General features: G+C 44.3%; 1 protein-coding gene across 1 annotated transcript; it reads right to left on the bottom strand.

The window, feature by feature from the left end:
• Positions 1-5,334: 5,334 nt before the first annotated feature.
• c28h10orf53 (chromosome 28 C10orf53 homolog) lies at positions 5,335-24,978 on the bottom strand. Its single transcript, XM_041176071.1, has 3 exons — positions 24,885-24,978; positions 17,387-17,506; positions 5,335-5,399 (listed from the first exon to the last, which is right to left on the bottom strand). The coding sequence occupies exons 1-3, from the start codon at positions 24,976-24,978 to the stop codon at positions 5,335-5,337; spliced, it is 279 nt and encodes a 92-aa protein (XP_041032005.1).
• Positions 24,979-25,178: the final 200 nt, after the last annotated feature.

The raw sequence follows: 25,178 nt of genomic DNA, 5'->3' as shown, positions 1-25,178 counted from the left end.
ACATGCCTTGATGTCACCCCGCGACATTTTACGCCTAGGTGAGTGGGACCCATCCCCGCTTGCCAAGCCAAAAATTCTCCCCTGGGAATTCTGACAGAGGCAACTGATGTGCTTTACTGGGTTATTGATCACCTACATTGTTTCCTGTAAGTTACAGGAGAGATGAATTTGAGATCCATGTCCACGACTTTATGGTGAAACTATAGTTTTGAATCTGAAATGCGTATAGCATGAGCACAAACATCAATTAGTAGTTGAAAGTTTAAACAGCAACAAGAATTTACTAGTTGGCCATCCTCACGCATGGGGAACATAAAGGAGTTGATATAACCCAATGGGCAGAATCTAGGCTCGGTGAGCAGTGGCGAGGTCCGCTCACCGAGGTGTAAAGTGACATGTGGTGACATTGGGCGTGTGTCCCGAAGTCACCGCGCGTCATTCAGATTTTCAGTTCGGCAGGCACACAGCTAACTTGGATGCGCACCTGCTGAACTGTCAAAGACCTATTAAGGCAATTTAACTAACAATTAAAATAATTAACTGAGCTGCCCATCCAACCTTAAGGTCGGCGGGGAGCAGGTGAAGAGCCCAGGCAGCCTTCACATTTTTCATGAGACCTCATCTGCGGGCGGGACAGGGTTTCATGAAGGTTTTTAAAGGTTTGAAAAAATTTTTTAATAAAATTCATAGACATGTCCCAGCTCATGTGACAATTTCACATGAGGGGACTTGTCCTTAAATTGTTTTTTTCCTTAATTAAAATTTTTCTGAACTTAAACTAATCTCCCCGAGGCAGCTCTGTGCCTCAGGGAGATTTCTACACTCTTTCACACGCATGCCCCGCCTCAGGCAACACCCCCCCCCCCCCCCCCACCCCACCACGCAGCTAGTGCTCAGCGCTTCCAGGTGCACATCACACTGGGTGGGCTTTGATTGGCCCGACCACGTAAAATGGCGGCACGCAGCCGATTGCGGGCAGCGATCAGCTGCGCGCCCGCTCAAACCACCCCCCCCCCCCACCCCCGGACAGGGAGAAAATTCTCTCCAATATGTACGACTCAATAAAGGTTTTTTCACTGTTGTGTTTGGAATGTTTTAATATATCTCAAGTGTAGCAATAACAGAATCAGCTCTTGCCATAGCAAAGTAGACCAAGGCATGGAAACAGCTTTTAACAGATAAGTGAGCCATGCAAGCATTTCAAGTAAATTCTGAATCATTTCTGTGGTGCCTCAAAATAATATAGCAGATGCATCTTGATTTTTTTAAATCACCATTGCAAAGCATCTTTACTTGGGTGTTTGTCCATTTGTGAATCACTAACCTTTCCACTGGACTACTAAATGCAAAATCCAACATCTATTTTGGTTGTGTGCACTAGTACTGTGCACCCTTTAAGTTCCTGACAGCATACGAGATCCTGTTCCAGCTTGCTCCGTGGTTGGCACTGACACTCACTCCATATATATTGGCACATGAGTTCCTGCTGTGTTGTCAGGGGGCTGTACCAATTTAATTTCAGTGGTTTATTATTGATGTTGGAATGACCACTTGCATAAAAATCAAAGTAGTGAAAGTAGGTATCACTGACGAGGGAAATCTCATGAAGCCCTTTTAGGGTGGGTTTATAACCATCTGCATTGCTTGATCTTGTGGTACACATTGATCCTGAGCCAAGTTACGTCTCCAATGTAATCACTGCTAGGATTAACATCTGCCATCACTTCTATCAGTAGATTACAGTGAATGAAAATCTGGTAATTCCAGACAGGAGCAAGTATAACCCAAAATTGAACTATGCTGGATGTAGCAACCTGATGAAATGCAATATTTGCTATTTTTTTTGAGTACCTGTTGGAATTTGAATTGCCCTTCCCACTGCATTGAACTCAAGATGCTGCAATTTTTCTTCACTGCTACAAAGGATAACATTTTTTGTGGGCACTAATTGTTTCGACTCAGCCTGCTCTGCCAGGAATCATTAATTTCTCTCTGTTAGATGACTAACTCATCATGCCTACATGTACCTTCAGCAGGGAGCACTGTTTAATCTGGCCCATTTGGCCTGTTTTGTGGTTATTTGGGTAAATTATTACAGATTGTCCAGTATAATTTTAACTGCTCTTATCTCATTTCCAACTTCTGAGTTTCAGTATCTATATGGGTAGGGGGTCTTGTGGTGCAGGGGTTAGCGTCACTGCCTCTGATCCAGAAGCTCTGAGTTCAAGTCCCATTTCAAGACTTAAGATAAAAGCAAAAAACTGCGGATGCTGGAAATCCAAAACGAAAACAAAAATACCTGGAAAAACTCAGCAGGTCTGGCGGCATCTGCGGAGAGGAGCACAGTTAACGTTTCGAGTCCAAATTCGGACTTGAAACGTTAACTGTGCTCCTCTCCGCAGATGCTGCCAGACCTGCTGAGTTTTTCCAGGTATTTTTGTTTTTGTTTACCGTTTCAAGACTTGTTGGCCAAAGAAGGTGCGTTCATAACATGGCCAAACAGGTTGTGTATCAACTTGTACACCCTTCCAACATATGGCAGGCAGTAAGAGCAGGAGAGATTCCTGGTCAGCCATGTGATGGAATAAAATTGGAGTCTCCTCCATCACTATGCATCGCTTCAGGCTGTAACATGCATGTAAAAAGTGTATGATGTCATAGCTGCTCAGACTGCTCTGATCCACGCTTGTGGATCAGATTGGTTTAAACCCCATTCCGGCTGGGGTGTCTTTGGGACCTGCCTCCTTTTAAGGAGGTGAGGTGATGGTGCTATGGTTTGGATCTGCCTTCGGGCAGAGAACTGAAGAAGAATCAATATGGATAATGTAGCTATATTTTTAAATTGTTTGCATCTTACTTGGGATTTTCAAAAATTTTTCACTGGTGGTTAAATAAATTAAATTCAGGTGGAAAAGGTCTCCTAGTGCAGTTCTGGACATTTTTCTAAGATATATTGAAATTGAAATCTTTCCACTGATCACTTGAACTGCCTTACATTTCCTTAATTTCTTCACCAATTCTTCATTATGTGGATCCACTTCAGTCACAAAGTGCTCCTTGTTGACGAAGGAAATTGCCATAATTAGCCAATCCACAGTGGAGCTTACTTTATGGTGCCAGTAACCATTGTAGGGTGGGCTAAGCTCAATTGGCTGAATGTCTGATCCTCAATCTATAATGTTGTGTTTTAGTCCAAAGTCAAAATAAAAATCACACTTTTTAAATGCAAATCATACCCTTCATTGCTCCCAATCTCAACGTTGTTTATTCCTTGAACTGGAAAATTGGAATAAGCTCTGTAACTGGCTGAGAAGCAATACATTTCTTGAGAGCTGATCAGCTTTTCTTCCACCCAAGAGTGTGCTGTAACCATTCTGCAATTTTGTGAAGAATGAGTATTTTATCAGAAAGCTGGTGAACCATGACCCTGTGTCGTGGCCAAGATACCAAAAAAAATTGGTCTGAATTATTGAGAGAAGTTAATATCTCAATGGAACAATTTAATAACATAATTGATAGCGTGAAGGCGATATAGGATCTACCTAATTGTATTATAGTGTTGTCATTTCCTTCCAGTATACAACAATTAAATTGCAGTTCTCATAACGGCTGGCCTCTTGTAAACATTGAAATCTTGTACAGTTTCCCCACATCAAATTCTGAATCCTCTGATTAATTTCCAATAAATGATATGACTGAATGAGGAAATACTCAGCCACTTACTGAACTAGGTCTTGTCACACTACGAGCACCTTAACAACATACGCCTCCTTCGAACTGCATCACAATACAGAAGGATCCAGGCGGGATTGTGCTTGTTTACGAACTGAAATGCTTCAGCTCCTCTTCCTTTCCCTGCAGTAAAAGCAGATTCTCTCGCTGTCTATGCAGATGCTTCATAATACAGGTAACCACAGGAGGTTTCAAATCTGTAACTATCACAGCCCATGTCCACAGCCTTACCAAGCTTTTGAATAGAGAGAACATCTTCCCAGTGGAAAGTCAGAAACACAGCATTGTGCTGTGTTAGTTATCCTTTTCACTTCACTGATACACTCTTCATGCTTTCTCTTTCCACAGTATATGTTGTTCCATATGGAACGTGGCTGTGTCTCCCAGATGCCTGGGCCTAAGTTCTGCAGTTCCCTCCCTAAGCCTATCCACCTCTCCCTTAAGACATGCCTTTAAAACTTACCTCTAACCAAGCTTTTGGTCACCAGTCCCAATTTTTCCTTATGTGGCTTGACAAATCTTTGAAAGTGGTGAGGTGTCTCAGGACCGTTTACTGTGTTAAATGCAAGTCCTTTTTTAATGCCAAAAATAACTGGTGTGCCTTCCTAACGGGCAGAATTTTGCCCTAGGTTGGCGGGCGGGCCCCACTGGCTCGGCGGTGGGCGGGCAGCCGAACTCTGCCATTGAAGCGGGCCCTGGCGCCATTTCAAGTGGGCGGGCCAATTAAGGCCCACCCAGCGGCCTGCCCGAAGGGAAGCACTATGCGCTTCCTATGCGGAGGTGGGTAGGGATTCCCCATCTGTCCAAGTGCGCACTGCTCCCTGAGACTAAGTGCTGTCTCAGGGGGATCAGTGAAAGTTTTACAAACTTAATTTTTTTTATTTTTCTATTTTTTTAACATGTCCCCCTCGTGATAATGTTACACGAGATGGGACATGTTAATAAATATCACGTAAAATTTATTAAACATTTTTAAAGCCGACATGAAACCTCATCCCGCCGGTGGATGAGGTTTCATGTTTTTTCTATTGCCCGCCGGGGCTCCTGGCCTGCCCACCAGCCTTAAGGTTGGACGGGCAGGGCCTTTAACTACCTTAATTATCCTGTCAATGGTCTTAATTGGCCATTGACAGGTTGGTGGGTAGACAGCTGATTTCGCTGTCCGCCCGCCTTCCTCAATATTTAAATGGACCTGGACGATGTCGGGGGTTCCTCCCGACCTCCATCCTGCATATTCCCGTTGGTGAGCAGGCCCCGCTCCCAAATGGCCAGTGGGAAAATCCAAGCCAACTTACTTGTGAATGCAACCTGCTTAAATGCACAGATGTAATTTCACTGAGGAGGAAGCAGAATGATGTGACCATTGTATACGCATGAAATGATTTTATTTAATTCTATTAAAATTTCTAAACAATAAAAGGCACAGCTATTGAATTTGGCTCAGCTGTGGAATGCTGCAATCTCCTGCTAATCCCTGGAGAAGGGTCCACATCATTAGCCAAACATCAGAAAATGAGACCAGGCAATGAGATGATTAGAAGCAACATTTCACCTCGCTGTAGGGATGTGAGGATACAAACTACAGTGCAATCTGTCAACTGATCAATAAGCATTGTTCACTGCCTTCACTGCTTCCTTGCAAAGTGGGTCCAGTTTCCCATCACCTCCTGAAAAATAAGGCCAGAAGAAAAATCAGTACACAAACTCCGTAAACAGATTTCTGACCATTTTTTTTTTTCATACACCGAGGAAACCATTTTAGGTCGTCTGAAACAAAAGTGAAATATTGCAGATGCTGGAAATCTGAAGTTAACAACAGCCAATGTCAGAAATACTCAGCAGGTCAGGCATCATCAGTGAAGAGCAACAGAGTTCGTGGGCAGAATTCTTGACCTTGTCGAGCGGCTCGGCAGGGGGTGGTCAGGAAGACGACTGCCGCTTGTGACCGGGGTCGGACTATGATTTCAGGCTGGCGGGCCAGTTAAGGCTGCCTGGCGTGAAATGCGTACTGCAGCGCTCAGTGCTGCCTGTGCAGGGGGGAGGGGGGGGGCTGAGCGAGGAACTTTGTCCATGCGCGCTGGAAAAGCTCCCCAAGGCGCAGAGTTGCCTCAAGGAGGTGAAGAATTCTGAAAAACGAAAATAAAGAATTTTTAAATGTTTAAAAAAAAACATGTCCCCTCACGTCACTGTCACATGAGCAGAGACATGTTATGAATGAGATGTAAGATTTTTTATTTTATTTTCATTTGCCATTGGAAAGCCCGTGGATGAAGTGTCCTAAAAAGTGCAAAGGCCGCTTGGCCATGTCACCTGCCCACCAACCGAGCAGCGAAAAATTTAAGTTAATTAATGCTTTAATGGCCTTAATAAGCCTTCCAATTGTCAGTGAGTAAGCTGTCAATTCCCACGTGCACCTGCTGACCAGACTGCATGTTGACATCGGGGACACTCGCCTGACAACGCGCGTCATTTCATGTTTGAGCGGATCAGGTGCGCGCCTGCCCAGCCAGGTGAAAACTCTGTCCAGTGTTTCAGCCAGTGTTGACCTTTTGAGGTCATCATGCCCTGAACTGTTGGCCAGAATTTTTCTGTTGGCGAGTTGGGGGCGGGGCCTGCTCGCCAACACGCGATGATGTCGGGAGGAACCCCCGATGTCACCCCGCCCCATTTAAATATTCAGGCAGGCGGACGGACGGCGAAATCGGCTGTGTGCCCGCCGACCTGTCAGTGGCCAATTGAGGCCATTGACAGGATGATTAAGACAATTAAAGGCCCTGCCCGTCCAACCTTAAGGCTGGCAGCCAGGCCAGGAGCCCCGGCGGGCTCCAGGTTATTGATGAAACTTTATCCACTGGCGGGATAAGGGTTTCATGTCTGTTTTTAAAAAACTTTAATAATGTTTTAGTCGTATTTATTAACATGTCCTACCTCGTGTGACATTTTTAAACTTAATAATGTTTTTATTTTTCTATTTTTTATCAAACTGGCAACATTCTCTCCCCTGAGACAGCACTTAGTCTCAGGGAGCAGTGCGCTCTTTCGCAAAAGAGCGCACTTTGACAGTTGGGGATTCCCTCCCCCCTCCCCCGCACAGGAAGTGAATGGCGCTTCCCATTAGGTGTCTCGCAGGGTGGGTCTTAATTAGCCCTTCCACTCAAAATGGCGGCGGGGCCTGATTCCGCGGCGGAGTTTGGCTGCCCGCCCACCAACTAAGGGTTAAATTCTGCCCGTTAACTCTGCTTCTCTCCACAGATGTTGCCTGATCTGCTGAGTATTTAGAGCATTTTTTGTTTTTATTTTAAATAATATCATCAGTTATTAATCGAATATATATGTGCTGGCTGTACAGACCAGCTATGGAACATAGCTCTCTGTGATGAACACCTGCATAAATTTAGATGGTATTTAAAGTTCAAATTGTACCAACAATTAGTAAATATGAGGGATCCTATTCTTGACTGATCCACTTGGCTACATGTCTGGAAGATGTATACCCTTGATTTCTTCTCTTTCCCTATTAAACATCCACAAGATCACCACAGACAACCCACTAAAACCAATGCCCACAAGCCCCAACTGAAGGAATAATATGATTAGAAAGCATTTTTCACAGTCACGTTTTGCCAATGCCCTGACTGAACTCTAAAGATGTCACAACAAAACTGCATTTGGTTCCTCAACAAGCGCAGGCCATGCAAAATCACATCTGACCTGGTTGGAATTAGGCCAAAATTTGGATTACCAAGTCTGCACAATCTAGTCTAGGTCACTTCTTTTATATTTAGTATTTTTACTCAATTATCCGGTACAGTACTTTAAAAAAAAATACAATTGTTACACAGTAAACTGGCAGTCAGAGATGAACATTTTAAGACCTCTTAAATTCGTTCATGGGATTTGGGCATTGTTGGCTAGGCCAGCATTTGTTGCCCATCCCTAATTGCCCTTGTTCAGAGGGTATTTATGAGTCAACCACATCTGCTGTGGGTCTGGAGTCACATATAGGCCAGAACAAGTAAGATTTTCTTCCCTAAAGGGCATTAGAGAACCGGATGGGTTTTTACGACAATTGGCAATGGTTTCGTTGTCATTATCAGACTTTTAGTTATTGAATTCAAATTTCATCATCTGCTGTGGTGGGATTAGATCCTGGGTGTCCAGAGCATTATCTTGGGCCCCTGGAACACTAGTCTAATAACAATACCACTACGCTATCACCTCCCTCTACTCAAATTAAACAATTTTGAATTAAGATTAAACTACTATTTCATTTTTTAGCACTGCTTTGCTATGCTATTGATATTAGTTAATTCAAAGTACTGGGTAATTCAAATTTTTTAATGCAAAATGAATTCTTTGAGTTAGCTAGAGTATATTGAATTAGAATGGCATAAATAATGGGCTTTGCTGAATTAGCAGCCAAAAAGATCCAAGCTATTGCAACACATGGTGTCCACTGGGATTAACTTCGAGCTCTTAGAAATTGCTTGACCTAGAAACAAGATGAGTTCAGGCATCTTTCCCGATGAAGAGTAATTTCACTGTTGCATTTCCCTACACCATGCCAGCTATGAGCTGACAATCTTACACTAACCGTGTTAGGGTGGTACTGGAGTGACAATCACTTAGTTGGGAATCCTCTGTAACTGCAAGGTTCCTTCTTTGACAAAAAAAAATTGAGAAATTAGAACAAAAACCTTACAAACAATTTGATGGTTTAACTTCCCAGGAAATGTTATCACAAAAGCAACTGGCTAATCTTCTGCCTAAAAGGAGAAAACTGTTTCTCAACTGACACGTGGTACTTTGGGTGCAACTTATGGCATTGCACTATGTTTAGTGAACAAAAGGAGAAAGAAATCCACATGATTTTCTATCAAGACAGTAGCTTGTCAGGAATTAGAGATCGAGTCTTTCCAAGTAACAATTTTAAAGATCGTTACTAAGAATTATCATCGATTTTTGGCACCTCTAACAATGTGATGGTGAGATCTACTCCACTCTTTACGTGCAGTGTGCATCATAATGGACCTGAATTGTTTCCAATACCGCGGCCTTTACACACGTGCCCTGGGCTCATTAAGGAGCTGAAAAATATGATCGTCAGCCCTATAATATCTGAACTACGCTCTGGGAACGGAACCTAATGCCCTCCCCTATGGCAAATCTGGTGGCGTGGTGGGGGGGGGGGGACATTTAGTCAAGCAAGATGGTGGCTGGTGGGCACCCCATCACCTTCCTGCCTCTATCCCGATTAAGTCGAGGACAGGAAGACTGGTGGATGGCCTTCCCGGGCTGCTGCAAATTGAGGCCCTTAAGTGGGCACTTAATACCCACTTAAGGGCCTCATCTTGCCGCTGCCGGTATAAACCAGTGTGGGGTTGCTTGTACGCTCTGGATCGTGGTGGGTGTCCCTTCATCAAAGACTTGTGCCTTTGGATCCAGCATCAGAAAGGAAGGCGGCCCTCGGAGAGCAGCACCTCTGCCCTTGCTGCCAATTCATGCCCCCACCCCTGCCACCATCAATCACCTGTGGCCTGCAATCCAGTGATGATACTATGTTTGGGGTGGGTGTTGGACCAGCAGCAACCACTGCCTCCCCAATGGCGCTGCCATTCAACTGAGCTGTTGGCTTTCAATTGGCCACAAGCTCTCGGCGAGCGAGACTTCAGCCCCCAAGGTCCTTGATGCCGAGGAAGGCCCACCACTGTCCAGTGAAGTGCCCAATTGGCAGGCCATCCCTAAAAGAGGCATCGCAGGCTTTCGAGAGCTCTCCAGTCAGTGGGCAAAACCCCTGTCACCTCCATTAAATAGTGCCCTGGGGGTTTAGTGTTATATAAAATGATTATTACAAGGGAACCTCCTTCCTTCACATTGGATGTGACTGTTTAAAGTGACTTGGTATTTTTCATATAGTTTCATTTACAACACTTCCTTTGTTGTGTGGCTGCCCTTTGCTTTGGGAAATCACGTTTTGTTAGAAACATATTTACTGTTGACATCTTAAAGTTATATCTGACTGTTGCCCTCGGCATGCACAGATTATGATTCCTGTAAGATGACATCAAAAATCCATGCCAATGCCCGAAATCAGACCTGGGACCAGCTTCCATGACCAGGACAGTTCAGTGAGTGATAACAGCCTCACTGAGTTTTTATATGCCTAAGGAGCTCTGGGAGATCTCACCACATCTGCCAACCTTCAGTGCACATGTACATCACTGATACTTTAGCTGTTATGGTTAGTGATTTCATTGGCTTTCCTCTGGGAATCAGCATAAAGCTTGAAGGAGTCCTCAACTTCCACGATGTGACAAGAAGCCCCAGAATGCAGAGCAGCAGTGTGGCCACACACACCTGGACCACATTATCAGCCCGTTCAGTTACTTTGCTGTTCATTTTGTGTCCTCTATCCATGTTAATGTTTTCAATGTGTTTGTTCTAAGCAATGAGAGCTTTCAGTGTTATTAAGGAACTATACCTGACTGTGTAAGGGAAATGAATCAACATGTTGTTGAAATGACAATCACTGAGGGTTAATGACTGCCTTTGCTGGCATTGATTCAGCTCAAATCATCAGGAATCAATAATTCTGTCAGACAGGTCTCATGATTAAACCCTCAGTATTCAGTTTCAATAAAGTAAGCACCCAAAAATAGAGCCGTAAAGCTGTTGAATCTCTTGATGTTCCCTAAGAGTCAGTAAGTGTGGAACTGAGGCAACACAGGCAAAAGAGGTCCCAGATTTGCTGTCAAGGTTTGGTCCACGCTGAGTTTGTTGGAATACAACAGGTATCTGCTCACATTATATACAAAACAATGCTCTCCTCCCTGGTGCAGTCACACTATCTTCATCTTAAGCAGCTGCTGTTAGCAACTGCCCATCCAGCTCCTGAGTGCCTCTCCTCCTGGACTAAGCTCCTGGGCTGGCAGCCCAGCTGGTCAATCTTATTGGCCAGCTCCCTCCCAAGCACCCACTCCCAACCCCACAACCAATGTGCTGCCTCTGAGCCTGCAATGCATTGGAATCGAACAAATGAGGCCGATGGACCAATTTGCTGCCCAGAATGGTATAACAGTAAAAACTGGGAAATAAGAATACTGATCTGAACTGGTCTTCTATTCCTTAAAATGGAACACCAGTAAAAACTGGGAAATAAAGAGTAGCATTCTGAACTGTTTATCCATTCTGGGTGTGGCCCTGCTGCTGGTCTTGGTAGGCACAAATGTTTCCACGAATCCCTAGTCTTCTATGTCCATAAACATCGCTCAAGTCCCACTCTAGGGCCTGAGTTCCTGTCCAACAACGGCAGCCAACAGCAGTCACATGCTGGCTGGCCAATTAACAACTGGCCAGCTCACTGAGAGGGACAGTGTTGTCGGGTGGGGGGGAGCGGAAACAGGGTCAGCTCACCCATGAAGCCAGCTGGCGGGGGGGGTGGTGGGGGCTTTAAAAGGATACTGGGAAGGCTGAGGAAACAAATTTGGGACTGTGTGCAGTGGCAGGACCCTCTTCAGAGATGGTCAATCTCTGCTCTCCTGCAGCACAGGGAGGGCCAGCTGGTGAAGGGATTTGTGGCATGTTGACCAGAGGACAAAGCCAAGCAAGCAGCCATGGAAATGAACGCATCCAAACAGCCCCTCGTTTCTCCGATGACTCCTGCAGGCAGGCAGTAATCGATGGGAGATACTGCTGCCAGGTAATGACAAGAGGAAGTCTCCATACCTAACCCAGAAAGCCTGGGCAGATAGTGAGGAGCCATGGGATCATGTGTAGGACCTGGGTGCAGTATCGGAAAAGTGTGAATGGCCTTCACTGCTCTGCAAAGGTGACCATAAGGAAGCCCATTTACACCTTGAAGGAATGTATATGTGTGTGTGGGCATGCACTTGGTTGGCACTGGAAGTTGTTAGGTGTTCAACTCCAGATGCAAAGGAAACCTGTGCCCAACAAGGATGTTTAGGACTAGGTAGGATGGCAGGCATGCCTAGGAGGGAGAAGTCCTGCAATGTGATACTGGGGAGGAGCATGTAAAGCTCAGTCATATAGAAAAGGGCCACATGAATGTGCTCTCCTCTTCACAGGAGGAGAGGAAGGACAATGCACTGGAACGTGGATGTACAGGTGGTGGGGTTCCAAATCTGGCAGTGCTGATACAGGAAGACATTTTAGAGTTTGCATGCGAGCAGGGGACGAGGTCTACTGGTCGAGGAGAAGCGGGGGTTTTTGAGAAGGATGAGAGTGAAGGGGACACACATTTGATGGCGGGGGAGGGCTTCAGAAATGGAGGCTCAGGGGCAAAGAGATACATTCACTGTTCCTCCTTGTTCTTGCATCAGTATATGTTGGAATTGTGCCATGTCCATGTGCAGAATGCAGCAGCAGCCACTGACTCTGCTTCTTTAATGCTCATGTATACTCACTGCTGTGTTTCATTCATCAGGAGGATCATCATCCAGAGCAGTAGAGGTTCCGGATGGTCCACCAGTAACATCGGAGGAGGAGGGACCTCAGATGTTGCAGCATCACCTCGCATCACTTCAGATATTGGCACCTCGGTAGGGTTGAGTGCGTCTATACAGATGGTAGCATATCCTGGAGCAAGCACACCACATTCACCTGAGCAGCTGTTAGAGAGAGTGAGTTCCCAGACCTCTGACAGTCGGAGGAGTGTTGGAGACCAGGAAGATGCTGATCCCCAAGGAGGTGACGACACTCTGGAGTAATCCATCAGGCAGAAAATGCTGGATGTCCAGCAGGAGGTATGCAGAGATCTGGCACAGCTTCCAGAGAGTATGCATGCCTTGGGCCTGCAAAATGGAGGGGTCCATGTGGGGCATGAGCACTGAGATCACCCACTCCTCTGAACACACGCCATCCTCCATCAAGAAGTCGATGACCTCTCTCTCATAGAGCACCAGCTCCAGCAGCTCAATCGAGGGTTTCTGGGGTTTGGTTCAGAGCTGAAAGCCCACACACTGGCACTGACTTCAGGGCATTGCCAGTGTGAGAGATGGATGGGGCACATGCCATCTCTGCCAGCTTCTCTTCCATCTATGGTGAACAGGGAGGTCCAAGCAAACCCCATGTTGGTGGATAAGCTGCAGCTCTCTGCATCTGGGGGCTCCTCTCAGGGCATCCCTGATAGTGACAGCAGCTCCTCCGCCTCTGTCAGTGACCGTTTTGTCTGAAGAAACCATGATGACTGAGGAGTGTCCTGACACTGTGCAGGACTCTCCGCAGTCAGGGCCCTCACCATCTCCGGCAACCAGAGGATGACTGCCAAGGTTACCCAGGACAATGTGGATCTGAGAGAGCAGCCTGCCTCCAATGCAGCTGCTAGCGATGGGGAAGCACCAAGATGAAACACTTGTAAACGGTTTAAGAAATCACAGTAAACACAGGAGGGCAATCGTGGGTGAAATCTTTAGCCGTGTGACTTGTGTATTGTTGTTCCACAGCACGGTATTAAAATTGTTACTTCACACCACATGTTCTTTTGCTATGAGAGCCATTTAGACTGGAGGCCTGCAATTCAATTCCAAAAAGTAACTGAGCATGATAGTTCTTTCTCAGAGGAGGTGCAGGCCAAAGAGGGTGTAAGGAAGGGCTCTTGAGGTCCGAGTGATTATGTAACTGCAGCCTTTTCAATGATATGGAATGAAGACTTTGGAAGCTCCTTTGAATGAGTGCTTCCCTGGCTCCCAAAAGCTGCAGCCCTGCTGGCTCCTCAACATGGCCCTGTGGCTGTTTAGGGTCATTCTCAGAGTCTGTGTTCGATTCATCCTTAAATATTTGCAGCTGGACATCCCAGTCTTCCTCCTCCATCTGACCTCCCGGAGAGAGAGCCAGACTGTGCAGGTAACAGCACACAACCACAATGAGCGCCACGCGATCTGGTGCATATTGAAGAGGTCACCCAGACGGCCCCAGGCAATCGAACCTCCTTTTGAGCAGGCCGATCCTCTTGATTATGCCCCTCGTGGGGGTGTGGCTTCTGTTGCACCTCTCTTCAGCGGGGTTTGAGGATGTCTTGTAGGTGTCCAGCCATCTTTTCAGATGGTATCCTTTATTCCCCAGCAGCCAGCCACACAAGCGTGCAGGTTGGTGAAAAGTCTTGGAACCTGGGAATGCCAGAGAATATACGAGTCATGGCGACTCCCAGGATGCCATGCACAAACCTGGAGGATCTGTTGCTGATGGTCATACACTAGCTGGATGTTGAGTGAATGGTGGTCTTTATGATTCACAAAGACCCCCGGATCTCCTGTAGGTGCTTTGATCACCACATGGGTGCAATCAATGGCACCCTGAATCTTTGGGAAGCCTGCAATTGCTCCAAATCCTCCTGCACACCCTGCCTGGCTATCCTCATCTATTCTGAAATGTATGAAGGTATTCACCCTACTGAAGAGTGCATTCGTGACAAGCTTTATATAGCTGTGTGCTGCAGATTGTGACACTCCACAGAGATCCCATGTAGGACCCTGGAAGGACCCCAAAGCACAAAAATTGAAGGCAACAGTCACTTTCAGTGCCACAGCCATAGGGTGCCCCCCAACACAGTTGGATGCAACCTTGGGCCCAATCATTTCACAGATGGAAGTCACTGTCTCCCATGAGAGGCAGATCCTTCTTCTGCACTGTACCTCTGTTGTGTCCAGATAGTTATTCAACTCTGTATCCTCTACCAGCAGGGGGATGGTGCCTCCGCTGGCTCCTTCTCCCTTGCAAGCCTCGCTGGCCTTCAAACCCCTCAGGGTGTGCTGCCTGATCTGGTGGACAGACACACTGATGATGCCTCCAGCCAGCTGGCCTCCTTTCCCTTCTCCTCCTCATTGGAAGAGCCTCCACCTGACATAACAATCATCGTTTTTAAACTATTGGATTGCAGAGGTGCAGACTTAACGATGCTATGGTCAGTCTGTAAACAGCTCTTTAAGGACAGATGCCTCCTTAGAAAAGAACGAGCCATATGATTTGCAAAGCAATCTGGAAAATCCAGACTCTCAAGAAATGTTCACTCCTACCTCCACACCCTTTGCTCCATCCTTGGCCTTATATCCCACCCTGGATTTAGATGGTCCTAGTTGTGATTCCCCACCAGCCCGTGCACCAACTGTTAAAATGCAGGAGCTGCTTAAAATTGCAGGGCATTGCCCTTTTCATTGGATGAATTGCCCCTTTAATTGACATCAGCCGAGCTGTCAACTTTTGCCCACACCTGCCCACCAAAATACCGTTATGCAGGGCGACGATGAAGAAGAGCAGGGGAGTTATCCCCAGTGTCCTGGACAATATTTATCCCTTTATCAACATCACAAAAAACAGATAATCTGATCATTATCACATTGCTGTTTTTGGGAGTTTGTTGAATGCAAATTCGCTACCACGTTTCCTGCATTACAACACTTCAGTGAAGTACTACATTAGCTGTAAAGTCTTTTGAGATGTTTGCTGCATGTGAAAAGCGCTATATAGATGCAAGTCTTTCTTTCCTCATAAATGCTGGGCCACTTGGAAAAATTACATTGTGACCTCCGGATGTGTGGCATGTCTTGAAGAGCTGTCTTCATATTAACCTTGTCCAGACATCACAATACCACCTGCCTGCATTTATGTGGCTTGATGTTACTGTAGATTGGTTTAATTTTAACTCAGATTTTTGACCGTTGGACACAGGCATAAGTTTTTTTTTAAATTTGTGTAATATTGTTGTAGTGCAGCATCTAACACAATGCACTTTTCAAAAGGATCTGCTTTCTTGTATTTTTGTCTGTGTCCCTCCTTCATATATTGCAGCTATAAATGCTCCAGAATATAGCTGTCCATTTCCACGTCATTTAGGGCTTTTTACTCTTCCATTTGTTTAAAATGCGAGATTCTATTTAACCTGGATTGAGCCCAGACTCAATGAATATCTGATAAGGAATAAGATTGTGAAATCTGGAGCATTAGTTTTTAATGTTTCTGCAGCCAGTTTTATTGCATTCAAATATGATTGGGTTAGAATACAGTGTACCTATGGAACAATGCAGTTGGCAGTGCTCTGGAATGCTACATACTAAACAGATGATTTCACTGTGGGCTACTGACCAGAGACCAGCAATTTCCTTCCAGAAGGAGATTGAGGAAAGTACCTGAACTATAAAGAAGGATGAGAGAAAATGTCAAATTCCACATAGATGCTCAAATAAAACATTCTCTAAATTTATAATCTAAGTTTGAGTGTTAGTAAACTAGCACAGGAAATATTTCTTCATACAGGCAGAATATATTCCACTTGTCAATAACTATAATTAAACTGAAAAGTTAATATCAAGTTCATTTAGAGATGCTACTGTGAGGAGATGCAGGGTAGGTATACCAGCCACTTAAGCTCAAATATGTTGTCACTCAAATTATCGTGTGAATTGAAAGGTGAGCATTTGGGACTGGTTTTATCGCTTTCTCAAATTCATTGGATCTAACTGTCTCTTCAAACACAGTAGCAGAATTGCAGCATCAAATTAAATTCAATGTGTTCATATTCAAAGGACACCAGTGATCAGAAGGAGCCACTTAAAGTTTGATTCAATTATAGCGATGAGGTATTGAAGCAGTAAGACACTTAGACAGTTCACTCTGACCTTAGCATGTTCACTTGCATGCATACCCAGTGCTTGATTGATGAGGGAAAGGCTCTTTGGGATTTTGCTGAAATCTGATTTGGCTTAAAATGATGTACGTTTGTGCTATTAATTACAACACTCCTGCAAAGACACTACCAGTTAAATAAATCTACAACATTTCTTAAAGCTTTATTTTTGACACATTCAATTGCAGAGCAATAGCTGCAATATATGAAGGAAGAACACAGACAAAAATACAAGAAAGCAGATCCTTTTGAAAAGTGCATTGTGTTAGATGCTGCACTACAGCAATATTACACAAATTTTAAAAAAAACTTATGCCTGTGTCCAACGGTCAAAAATCTGAATTAAAATTAAACCAATCTACAGTAACATCAAGCCACATAAATGAAGGCAGGTGGTATTGTGATAAGTCTGGACAAGGTTAAGATGAAGACAGCTCTTCAATATTGACAGGGTGTGTGGAACTATAAAACCACAGGTAAAATTTTTAGCTCGGCAGGGCGGATGGCCAATCCAACAGAGCATAAAATAACGCGCGATGACCATTGGGTGTGCGTCCCAATATCATTGCACACTCGCGCGATATTTTGGTCAGTGGGGTGTGCCGACAATTAAAAGACCAATTAAGGCCATTAAAAAGTTAATTGGAAGAAATTTTTCGATGTGAAAAATAATTCATAATTTGCATAATTCAGATACAACTGTCTGAACTACTATGTAATTCCAGAATTCAAAGCTAATTCACTGAAAATAGAAAATGATCAACATTTATGTTAAGCACAAATGTTATGCATGGAACCTTCTGCCCCCCGCCGTAGCACTATGGGTGTACCTACACCATATGGACTGCAATGGTTCACCAACACCTTCTAAAGGGCAATTAGGGATGGGTAATAAAAATGCTGGTCTAGCCAGTGAACCCACATCCTGTTAAAGAATTAAAAAAAAAAGATTTTTTTGTTGGTCTAAGTTTCTCATTATAATGTTATGTATAAAATCATTTTAAGAATTTTTTTTACCAAAATCAAGATGTGTTATTTTACATTTGAAGACAGACTCTCCATTCACGATAAGCTCCACGCTATCCCAGTCAAGAAATTGTTCTAGAATCCAGCGATGACCATTGGCTTCCAGTATAGCTTCAAAAGTGAGAGCGAAACCCCAATTAAATCTATTTATTTATTTAAGGGTTTTGAGAACATCCATCATACAGCAACAATTACATTTCGGACTATACTTTCTATAAAACACCGGCAAATCGTAATTTAAAAATCTTCAAAAAAAAAGGAAGAGAAAAAATATATTCACTGCAGTTCTCTAACCTTGATTTAATCAGGAGTGAATGTTGAGTAAGAAGGTAAGAAAGCCAAAAGCTACTAATGTCAGAAAATTGTGGAAGGGTAGAAATAATTAAGCCTTAATTGGAACAAAAATACCTGGAAAAACTCAGCAGGTCTGGCCGCATCTGTGGAGAGGAACACAGTTAACATTTCAAGTCCGCATGACTCTTCAACAGAACAAGAATCATATGGACTCGAAACGTTAACTGTGCTCCTCTTCACAGATGCTGCCAGACCTGCTGAGTTTTTCCAGGTATTTTTGTTTTTGATTTGGATTTCCAGCATCCGCAGTTTTTTGCTTTTATCTAAGCCTTAATTAGTCCCATTTTTACCCAACTCCTCCCTAGGCCTTCAACAGACAGGTAAGCAGCAAAATTGAGAACTGTGGTCCAGGCTTAAGACCATCAATGGACAACACCATTTGGGATTAATTGGTAAATGTTGATCACTGAGTGTTAAGTGCTATTAAATTACATATCTCTTTCCTTTAAAAACTGGATATTTTAATGTGACTTACTGAGAATAATAGTAACTGAACTCAATTGATGTGAATGGAGATTAACAATGGGTGGGGTTAAAACCGGTTTTGTACCTGATCCCTTGTGTTTACCAACAGGTGGGTTAGGTTAGAATTGCCCCCCTTACTTCTGCATTCCCAAAAATGTTCCAAATATTCAGGAATTTTTCCAACAGTCTCATCTCTGCCAATCACCCTCAATTGCTCTTTAATGTATAAAATTCTCTTGTACAACCTTCCTATGTTCTGATACACCAAAAATACAGAATTTAAATTAAATTAAACTTCACTGAGTGAAAATGACATCAAATTAAAAGTGAGAGAGTACTTACAAACTATAGACAGACAAGATATTGATGGATAAATACAAGTTCTGGGATAGAGAGGCCTTCAGAATTTTGGCACTGACAACTGCAAAGATTTACTTTCCCTGAACTAAGGATAAATTAAGCTCCAGTAGTCTAATGATATGTTTTGGAGTATAAGACATTTGGACTGAAAGAAACAGTTCAAGGAATAAAGATGAAAGGAATAAATTTAAAGTTACAGCAGAATTCAATAAATAAAACACAACTTAATTAGGGAAAGAGCTAGAAAACCAATTCGCTCACAGCAAGGTCCTGAAAAAGGCAGTGAGTTAGATACTCAGAAGTTGTTGTAATAATATTGGCTGAGGGATAAATGTTGGCCCGGACACGAGGGGAGACACACCTTGGATCTTTTATATCCACATGAGAAAGGGAAACTGGCCCTCAGTTTAATACCTCTTTCAGAAGACTGCATCTGCAACAGTGGAGTACATACACAGTGTTACACTGAACTGTCAGTGTAGATTATGTGCTCAAGTCTCTGGAGTGGTGTTCAAACCCACAGCTTTCTGACTCAGAAGCAAGAGTGCTTCATCCAAGCCAAGATTATCACTTCGCTCTTAATATGGTAGTTTAGTGGTAATGGTATAGGACTAGCAAACCACAGGTCATGAATTTAAATTGTAAAATTGAATTCAATAAATCTGGCAGCAGTAAAGTAGCCATGAAAGCTGATTGTTTCTTTGCTATCATTAGTGGTAGTCTAGAGGTTCAGGTTCTCAACTAGTTATCCGAGTGTTGATAAACTCAAAACTTCTGATGGCAAATAGCGAAACTGTAAATAATAAATATACCCCACAGTCAGAAAAAAATAACACTGGAGCTTTTGGATCAACTTTTAAACTGTCCTACAGGGAACAGAATCTGCTATCCAGGCCTACTTGTCATTCTTAATGGCCTCAGAGCAACAATGGATAAGTAATTAATAATTATGTTTCCCACATCCCAAGAGCAGTTGTTTAAAAATGACGGGGGCAACTAATGCAGTGATTTACAAGACTGTATTTGTCATTGTACAATGCATATTGAGCAAAAATAGCTTGTTACATCTTTTTCTGAAATAGATGTCCCCTTAACTGGTTTCAGCTGCTCAAGTGAATCAATGCATCCTAACAGCATCACCATTTGACACAATATCTGTCGGCCTTGCCAATATCAACAGTGACTTTCAAAATTTACTCTGTGTGAATCCCTGCAAATAATGACACCACCCTTTCAGGCAGGGCACTTCAGATCACAAAAACGCAATGTGCAAAAAAAAAAAATACTTGTTCTTTTGCCCCTTAAATCTGTCCCTTCTCGTCACCAACTCTTCTGCCATTGGAAACAGTACTTGAAAATAATTTGAGAATACAATTACATAGGATATACAGCACAAAATAAAGCCATTTGGCCTAACCACCACTTTTTTAAAAACCATTCATGGGATGTAAGCATCACTGGCTAGGTCAGCATTTATTGCCCATCCCTAAATGCCCTTGTTTCAAGGGCATTTTAAGAGTCAACCACATTGCTTTGGGTCTGGAGTCACATGTAGGCCAGGCCACGTAAGGATGGCAGATTTCCTTCCCTAAAGGGCACTATTGAACCAGGTGGATTTTTTTACGACAATCAACAATGATTTCATGGTCATAACCAGACCTTTAATTCCAAACTTTTTATTAAATTCAAATTTCACCATCTGCCATGTTGGGATTCCAATCCAGGTCCCCAGGGCATTATGCTGCGTCTCTGGAATACCAGAGAATACCAGTGACAATACCACCAGGCCACTCCCTCCCTGTGAGCCTCTTCCCATCTTTTCTCATCTAAATCTATCAATGTAACCTTCTATTTCCTCCTTCCTTATCTGCTTGTCTAGTTTCCCCTTGACTGGATCTATACTATTTGCTTCAACCATTTGGTCGTGAATTCCAAATTCTCACCACTCTTTGGGTGAAGAAGTTTCTTCTGAATTCACTATTGGATTTCTTGGTGACTATCTTATATTGATGGACCTAGTTATACTCATCCCCATAAAAGGAAACATTCTCTCTATATCTACTGCATCAAAACCTTTCATAATTCTATTAGATCACCCCACAGCCTTTTTTTAAGAGAGAAGAAGCCCAGCCTGTCAATCCTTTCCTGATATGTATACCCACACATTTCTGGTATCACCAAAGGTGTAATGCCAAATTCTGAGGTGCCAGGGCTCTCATAAAATGTTTTGGCCATATCATTTCTAAATCTACTATTACGTTGTTTTCCTATGTATTAATCATTTGAGTCCCCAAACCTCAGTAAAACTATGCTTCTTAAGTGATAAATATTAGTACCAGTAGGCATTTTATTTCAAACCAAGCGGTGAAGAGAAGGTTGAGAGGAGATTCATTAGAGGTGTTCAAAATCAGGAGGGTCTGAATAGCGTACATGGCGAGAAATTGTTCCCTAAGGTAATTAACAAAAGAACCAGCGGTGACATGAGGAAAACTTCTTTATGTAACAGATGGTTTGGATCTGGAATACACTGCCCCCGAGCGCTTGATTGAGACAGGTTCAATTGCGGCTTTCAAAAGGGAACTGGATAATTAGCTGAAAAGATTTTACAGGGCAGCTGGGAGAAGGTGCAGGAGTGGGACTAGCTGAGTTGCTGTTGCAGAGAAGTTTTTTTTATTCATTCATGGGATTGGGCATCGCTGACTAGGCCAGCATTTATTGCCCATCCCTAATTGCCCTTGAGAAGGTGGCAGTGAGCTGCTGCCTTGAACCACTGCAGTCCATGTGGTGTAGGTTCACTCACAGTGTTCTTAGGGAGGGAGTTCCTTCACTGTTGCTGGGTCAAAATCACAGAACAGCGATATATTTCCAAGTCAGGATGGTGAGTGAGTTAGAAGGAAACTTGCATCTTTCTGCTGCCCTTGTCCTTCTTAATGGTAGTGGTCATGGGTTTGGAAGGTGCTGTCTAAGGAGGCTTGGTGAGTTCCTGTGTATCTTGTAGATGGTACACACTGCTGCTACTGTGCGTCGGTGGTAGAGGGAGTGAATATTTGTGGATGGATTGTCAATCAAGCGGGGCTGCTTTATCCTGGATGATGTCAAGCTTTTTGAGTGTTGTGGGAGCTGCATTCATCCACGCAAGTGGGGAGTATTCCATCACACACCTGACTTGTGCCTTCTAGATGGTGGACAGGCTTTGGGGAGTCAGGACGTGAGTTACTCACTGTTACTTTCCTGACTTGGAAATATATCCTAGCCTCTGACCTGCTCTTGTAGCCATAGGCCTGAATTTTTCCCGTGTCTGGGGGGCTCGGTGGGAGCAGACGGGGGCAGTTGTGGAGCCAACTACCGCCCACTATCAACTCGGCACTGCCATTTTATGGGGGCGGGCCAATTAAGGCCTGCCCAGCGTAATACGTGAGCAGTAGCGCTCAGAGCTACCTGTACGGGGGGTGGGAGGAGGGAGATTCGGGGCTAGTGCTCTTTTGCGCATGCACAAAGCTGCCTCAGGCAGATTGAACAGCTTCTGAAAATAATCAATAAAATGTGTCACATGAGATGGGACATGTTTTTATTTTTAGGAAAACTTTTTATTTAATTCATAAAAGCATTAGGAAACCTCATCCTTCTCGTGAATGAGATTTCCTAAAAAATGTAAAGGCTGCTTGGCCTTTTCGCCTACCCTCCAACCGTAAAGTTGGACGGGCAGCGTTAACTTGACATTAATTCATTCATTAATGGCCTTAATAAGCCTATCAATTATTGGAGGGTGCACAGCCAACTCCAGTGTGAGCCCGCCAAACGAAACATCGCGAGACAGCGTGATGACATCGGGACACACACCCGATGTCATCGTGCATCATTTTATATGACAGCATGTCAGGCCCACTCCCTCATGCTGACTGAAAAATCCTGGCCATAGTATTTATATGGCAAGTCCAGTTCAGTTTCTGATCAACGGTAACCCCCTGGATATTGATAGTAGGGGATTCAATGATGTTTCTGTGTCAGTTACCAATGTGCTGAATGGCCTCATTATGTGCTGTAACTATTCTATGATTCTAGTATAGATACATTCAAAGAAAGTTGATAAACACATGAGGAAGAAAGAAGCTGAAGGTTACCCTGATAATGTGACCAAGAATGGTGAGAGGAGGCTTGTGTGGAACATAAACACCAACATAGATGAGGTGGGCCAAATGGTTTATTTCTGTGTTAGAAAGTTCATGTAAAGCCAGCAGGGAACAGCAACACTATAGGGGAGGTGGTGGCATAGTGGTATTGTCACTGGACTAGTAATCCAGAGACTTAAGATAGTGAATTGGAACCTGAGTTCAAATCCCAACCATGGCAGATGGTGAAATTTGAATTTAATAAAATTCTGGCATTAAAAGTCTTATTGTCATGAAACCCCATCTGGTTCACTAAGGTTGTTGGAAATCTGTTGCCCTTACCTGGCCTAGCCCACGTGTGACTCTGAACAATTAGGGATGGGCAATAAATGCTGGCCTTGCCAGCAACACCCACAATATAAAAAGAGAATACTGTGTTTCGCATCCTCCGGCTGTCACGGCCAAGGAATGAATGTTCAGTAGGCAAATGGGGCAGGGTGTTTGGGATACTGATGCTGCTTTAGAGCCTGGGAACCTTGAGCTTCAAAGACCCTAAAATGCCTGTTTATGAAAAAACTGTGTGCAGGGAGTTGTAAAGTCTGTATTTTTTTTTACAATCAGGGAGCAGTACAGGAGGGTTACTGTTGTTGTTGCTGCTGCACAGTGACTCAGGGACATTTAGCAGCTGCAGCGCGAGGCCTGCGACCCCAGGCCTGGCCTTCCCCCTACATCTCTTAACCTCCCCAGGCTCCAGATCCACAGCGAATTCCGGTCGACTCTTCGTGTCCGACCTGAACTCAAACTCCAGGAACTGGTGACCAGACTTGGCCTCGTGCCCACATGATAACGCAGGTAGAATTCATTCAGCGTGGTCCCCTGTACCAGCCCCTCTGTGTCACACATCACACGGCCCCACGTGGTTGCCAGAGGATTTCCCTCCAGTTCTGATTGTTGCCATCAATGAGTGATATCGCCCTGCACGTGTTTACGCCTGGAAACAAGTAGCTTCAATGCTGGAGGCAGCGACGATTAAAATGAACACCAATCTTACTGATCGAAAATCCAGTCAGATAATTAATGGAGTGGATTCCATTGAGATCAATGGAAAGAACAATCAAGTCGGGTGTATAAGGGGTGACCAATCAGTAAAGGAGATGTTACCATCCAGCCATGAATATTAAAGCATTTAAATAGGAGATGCTGGAGCAGCAGTCCAGCAGCACAACACCCCTGGGTATCAAAACAAAAACAGAATTACCTGGAAGAACTCAGCAGGTCTGGCAGCATCGGCGGAGAAGAAAAGAGTTGACGTTTCGAGTCCTCATGACCCTTCGACAGAACTTGAGTTCGAGTCCAAGAAAGAGTTGAAATATAAGCTGGTTTAAGGTGTGTGTGTGGGGGGGTGGAGAGATAGAGAGAGAGAGAGAGGTGGAGGGGGGGGTGTGGTTGTAGGGACAAACAAGCAGTGCTAGAAGCAGATCATCAAAAGATGTCAACGACAATAGTACAATAGAACACATAGGTGTTAAAGTTAAAGTTGGTGATATTATCTAAACGAATGTGCTAATTAAGAACGGATGGTCGGGCACTCAAGGTATAGCTCTAGTGGGGGGGGGGGGGGGTTTAAATAATGGAAATAGGTGGGAAAAGGAAAATCTTTATAATTTATTGGAAAAAAAAGGAAGGGGGAAACAGAAAGGGGGTGGGGATGGGGGAGGGAGCTCACGACCTAAAGTTGTTGAATTCAATATTCAGTCCGGAAGGCTGTAAAGTCCCTAGTCGGAAGATGAGGTGTTGTTCCTCCAGTTTGCGTTGGGCTTCACTGGAACCACTGGGTATCATTCTTGTAAATCTTTGCTGCAAGCTTCCCAGTGCCTCTATATCCTCTTTGTAACATGGTGAGCAGAGCTATATTCTAAGGAGAGAGGGGCTGGGGATTCGGACAGGTCGAGTTGACCCTGGAGCCCCGAGTCAATGCCTCTGTGTGGGCTCAGTGAGGTTCCATACAGGTTCTGTCTAACTTCCCTACTTTTCAATTCCCTCTGGAAATAAAGTCTAGGCTGGTATTCGTCAGGGGACTGATGATTTATTTGGATTTTTTTTTTCTGGAGCCTTTGGACTGCCAGGGTGATAGCGCTGCAGGTGGTGCAGCAGCGTTTTGGGAAGAGTTTCATCCGGTTTGACGTTCGGCTCTTTCTTACCTTGCAAACCCTGCAGCCGGCCAGTCCGGTAATCCACCACCCCACAGGATTCATACGGACCATAGCGAATAGTCACCAAGGCCGACAGCGGCATTGACTCGGGGCTCCAGGGTCAACTCAACCTGTCCGAATCCCCAGCCCCTCTCTCCTGGCAACAACACAAAACGTTGCCAAGGAAGTGAAATCACTCGCGACAGACGCAAAATTTCCGGCTGGGACTTTACAAACTTAACCAGGGGAAGACCCCCCCTCCCCACACCCACCACCCCGGGGCTTGGTCGTCAGCAAAAGCTT

Source organism: Carcharodon carcharias, chromosome 28 (genome assembly GCF_017639515.1).
Source record: "Carcharodon carcharias isolate sCarCar2 chromosome 28, sCarCar2.pri, whole genome shotgun sequence".
Taxonomy (NCBI): domain Eukaryota; kingdom Metazoa; phylum Chordata; class Chondrichthyes; order Lamniformes; family Lamnidae; genus Carcharodon; species Carcharodon carcharias.
The sequence above is the reverse complement of the archived record's forward strand: the minus strand, read 5'-3'. Positions and strand labels throughout refer to the sequence as shown.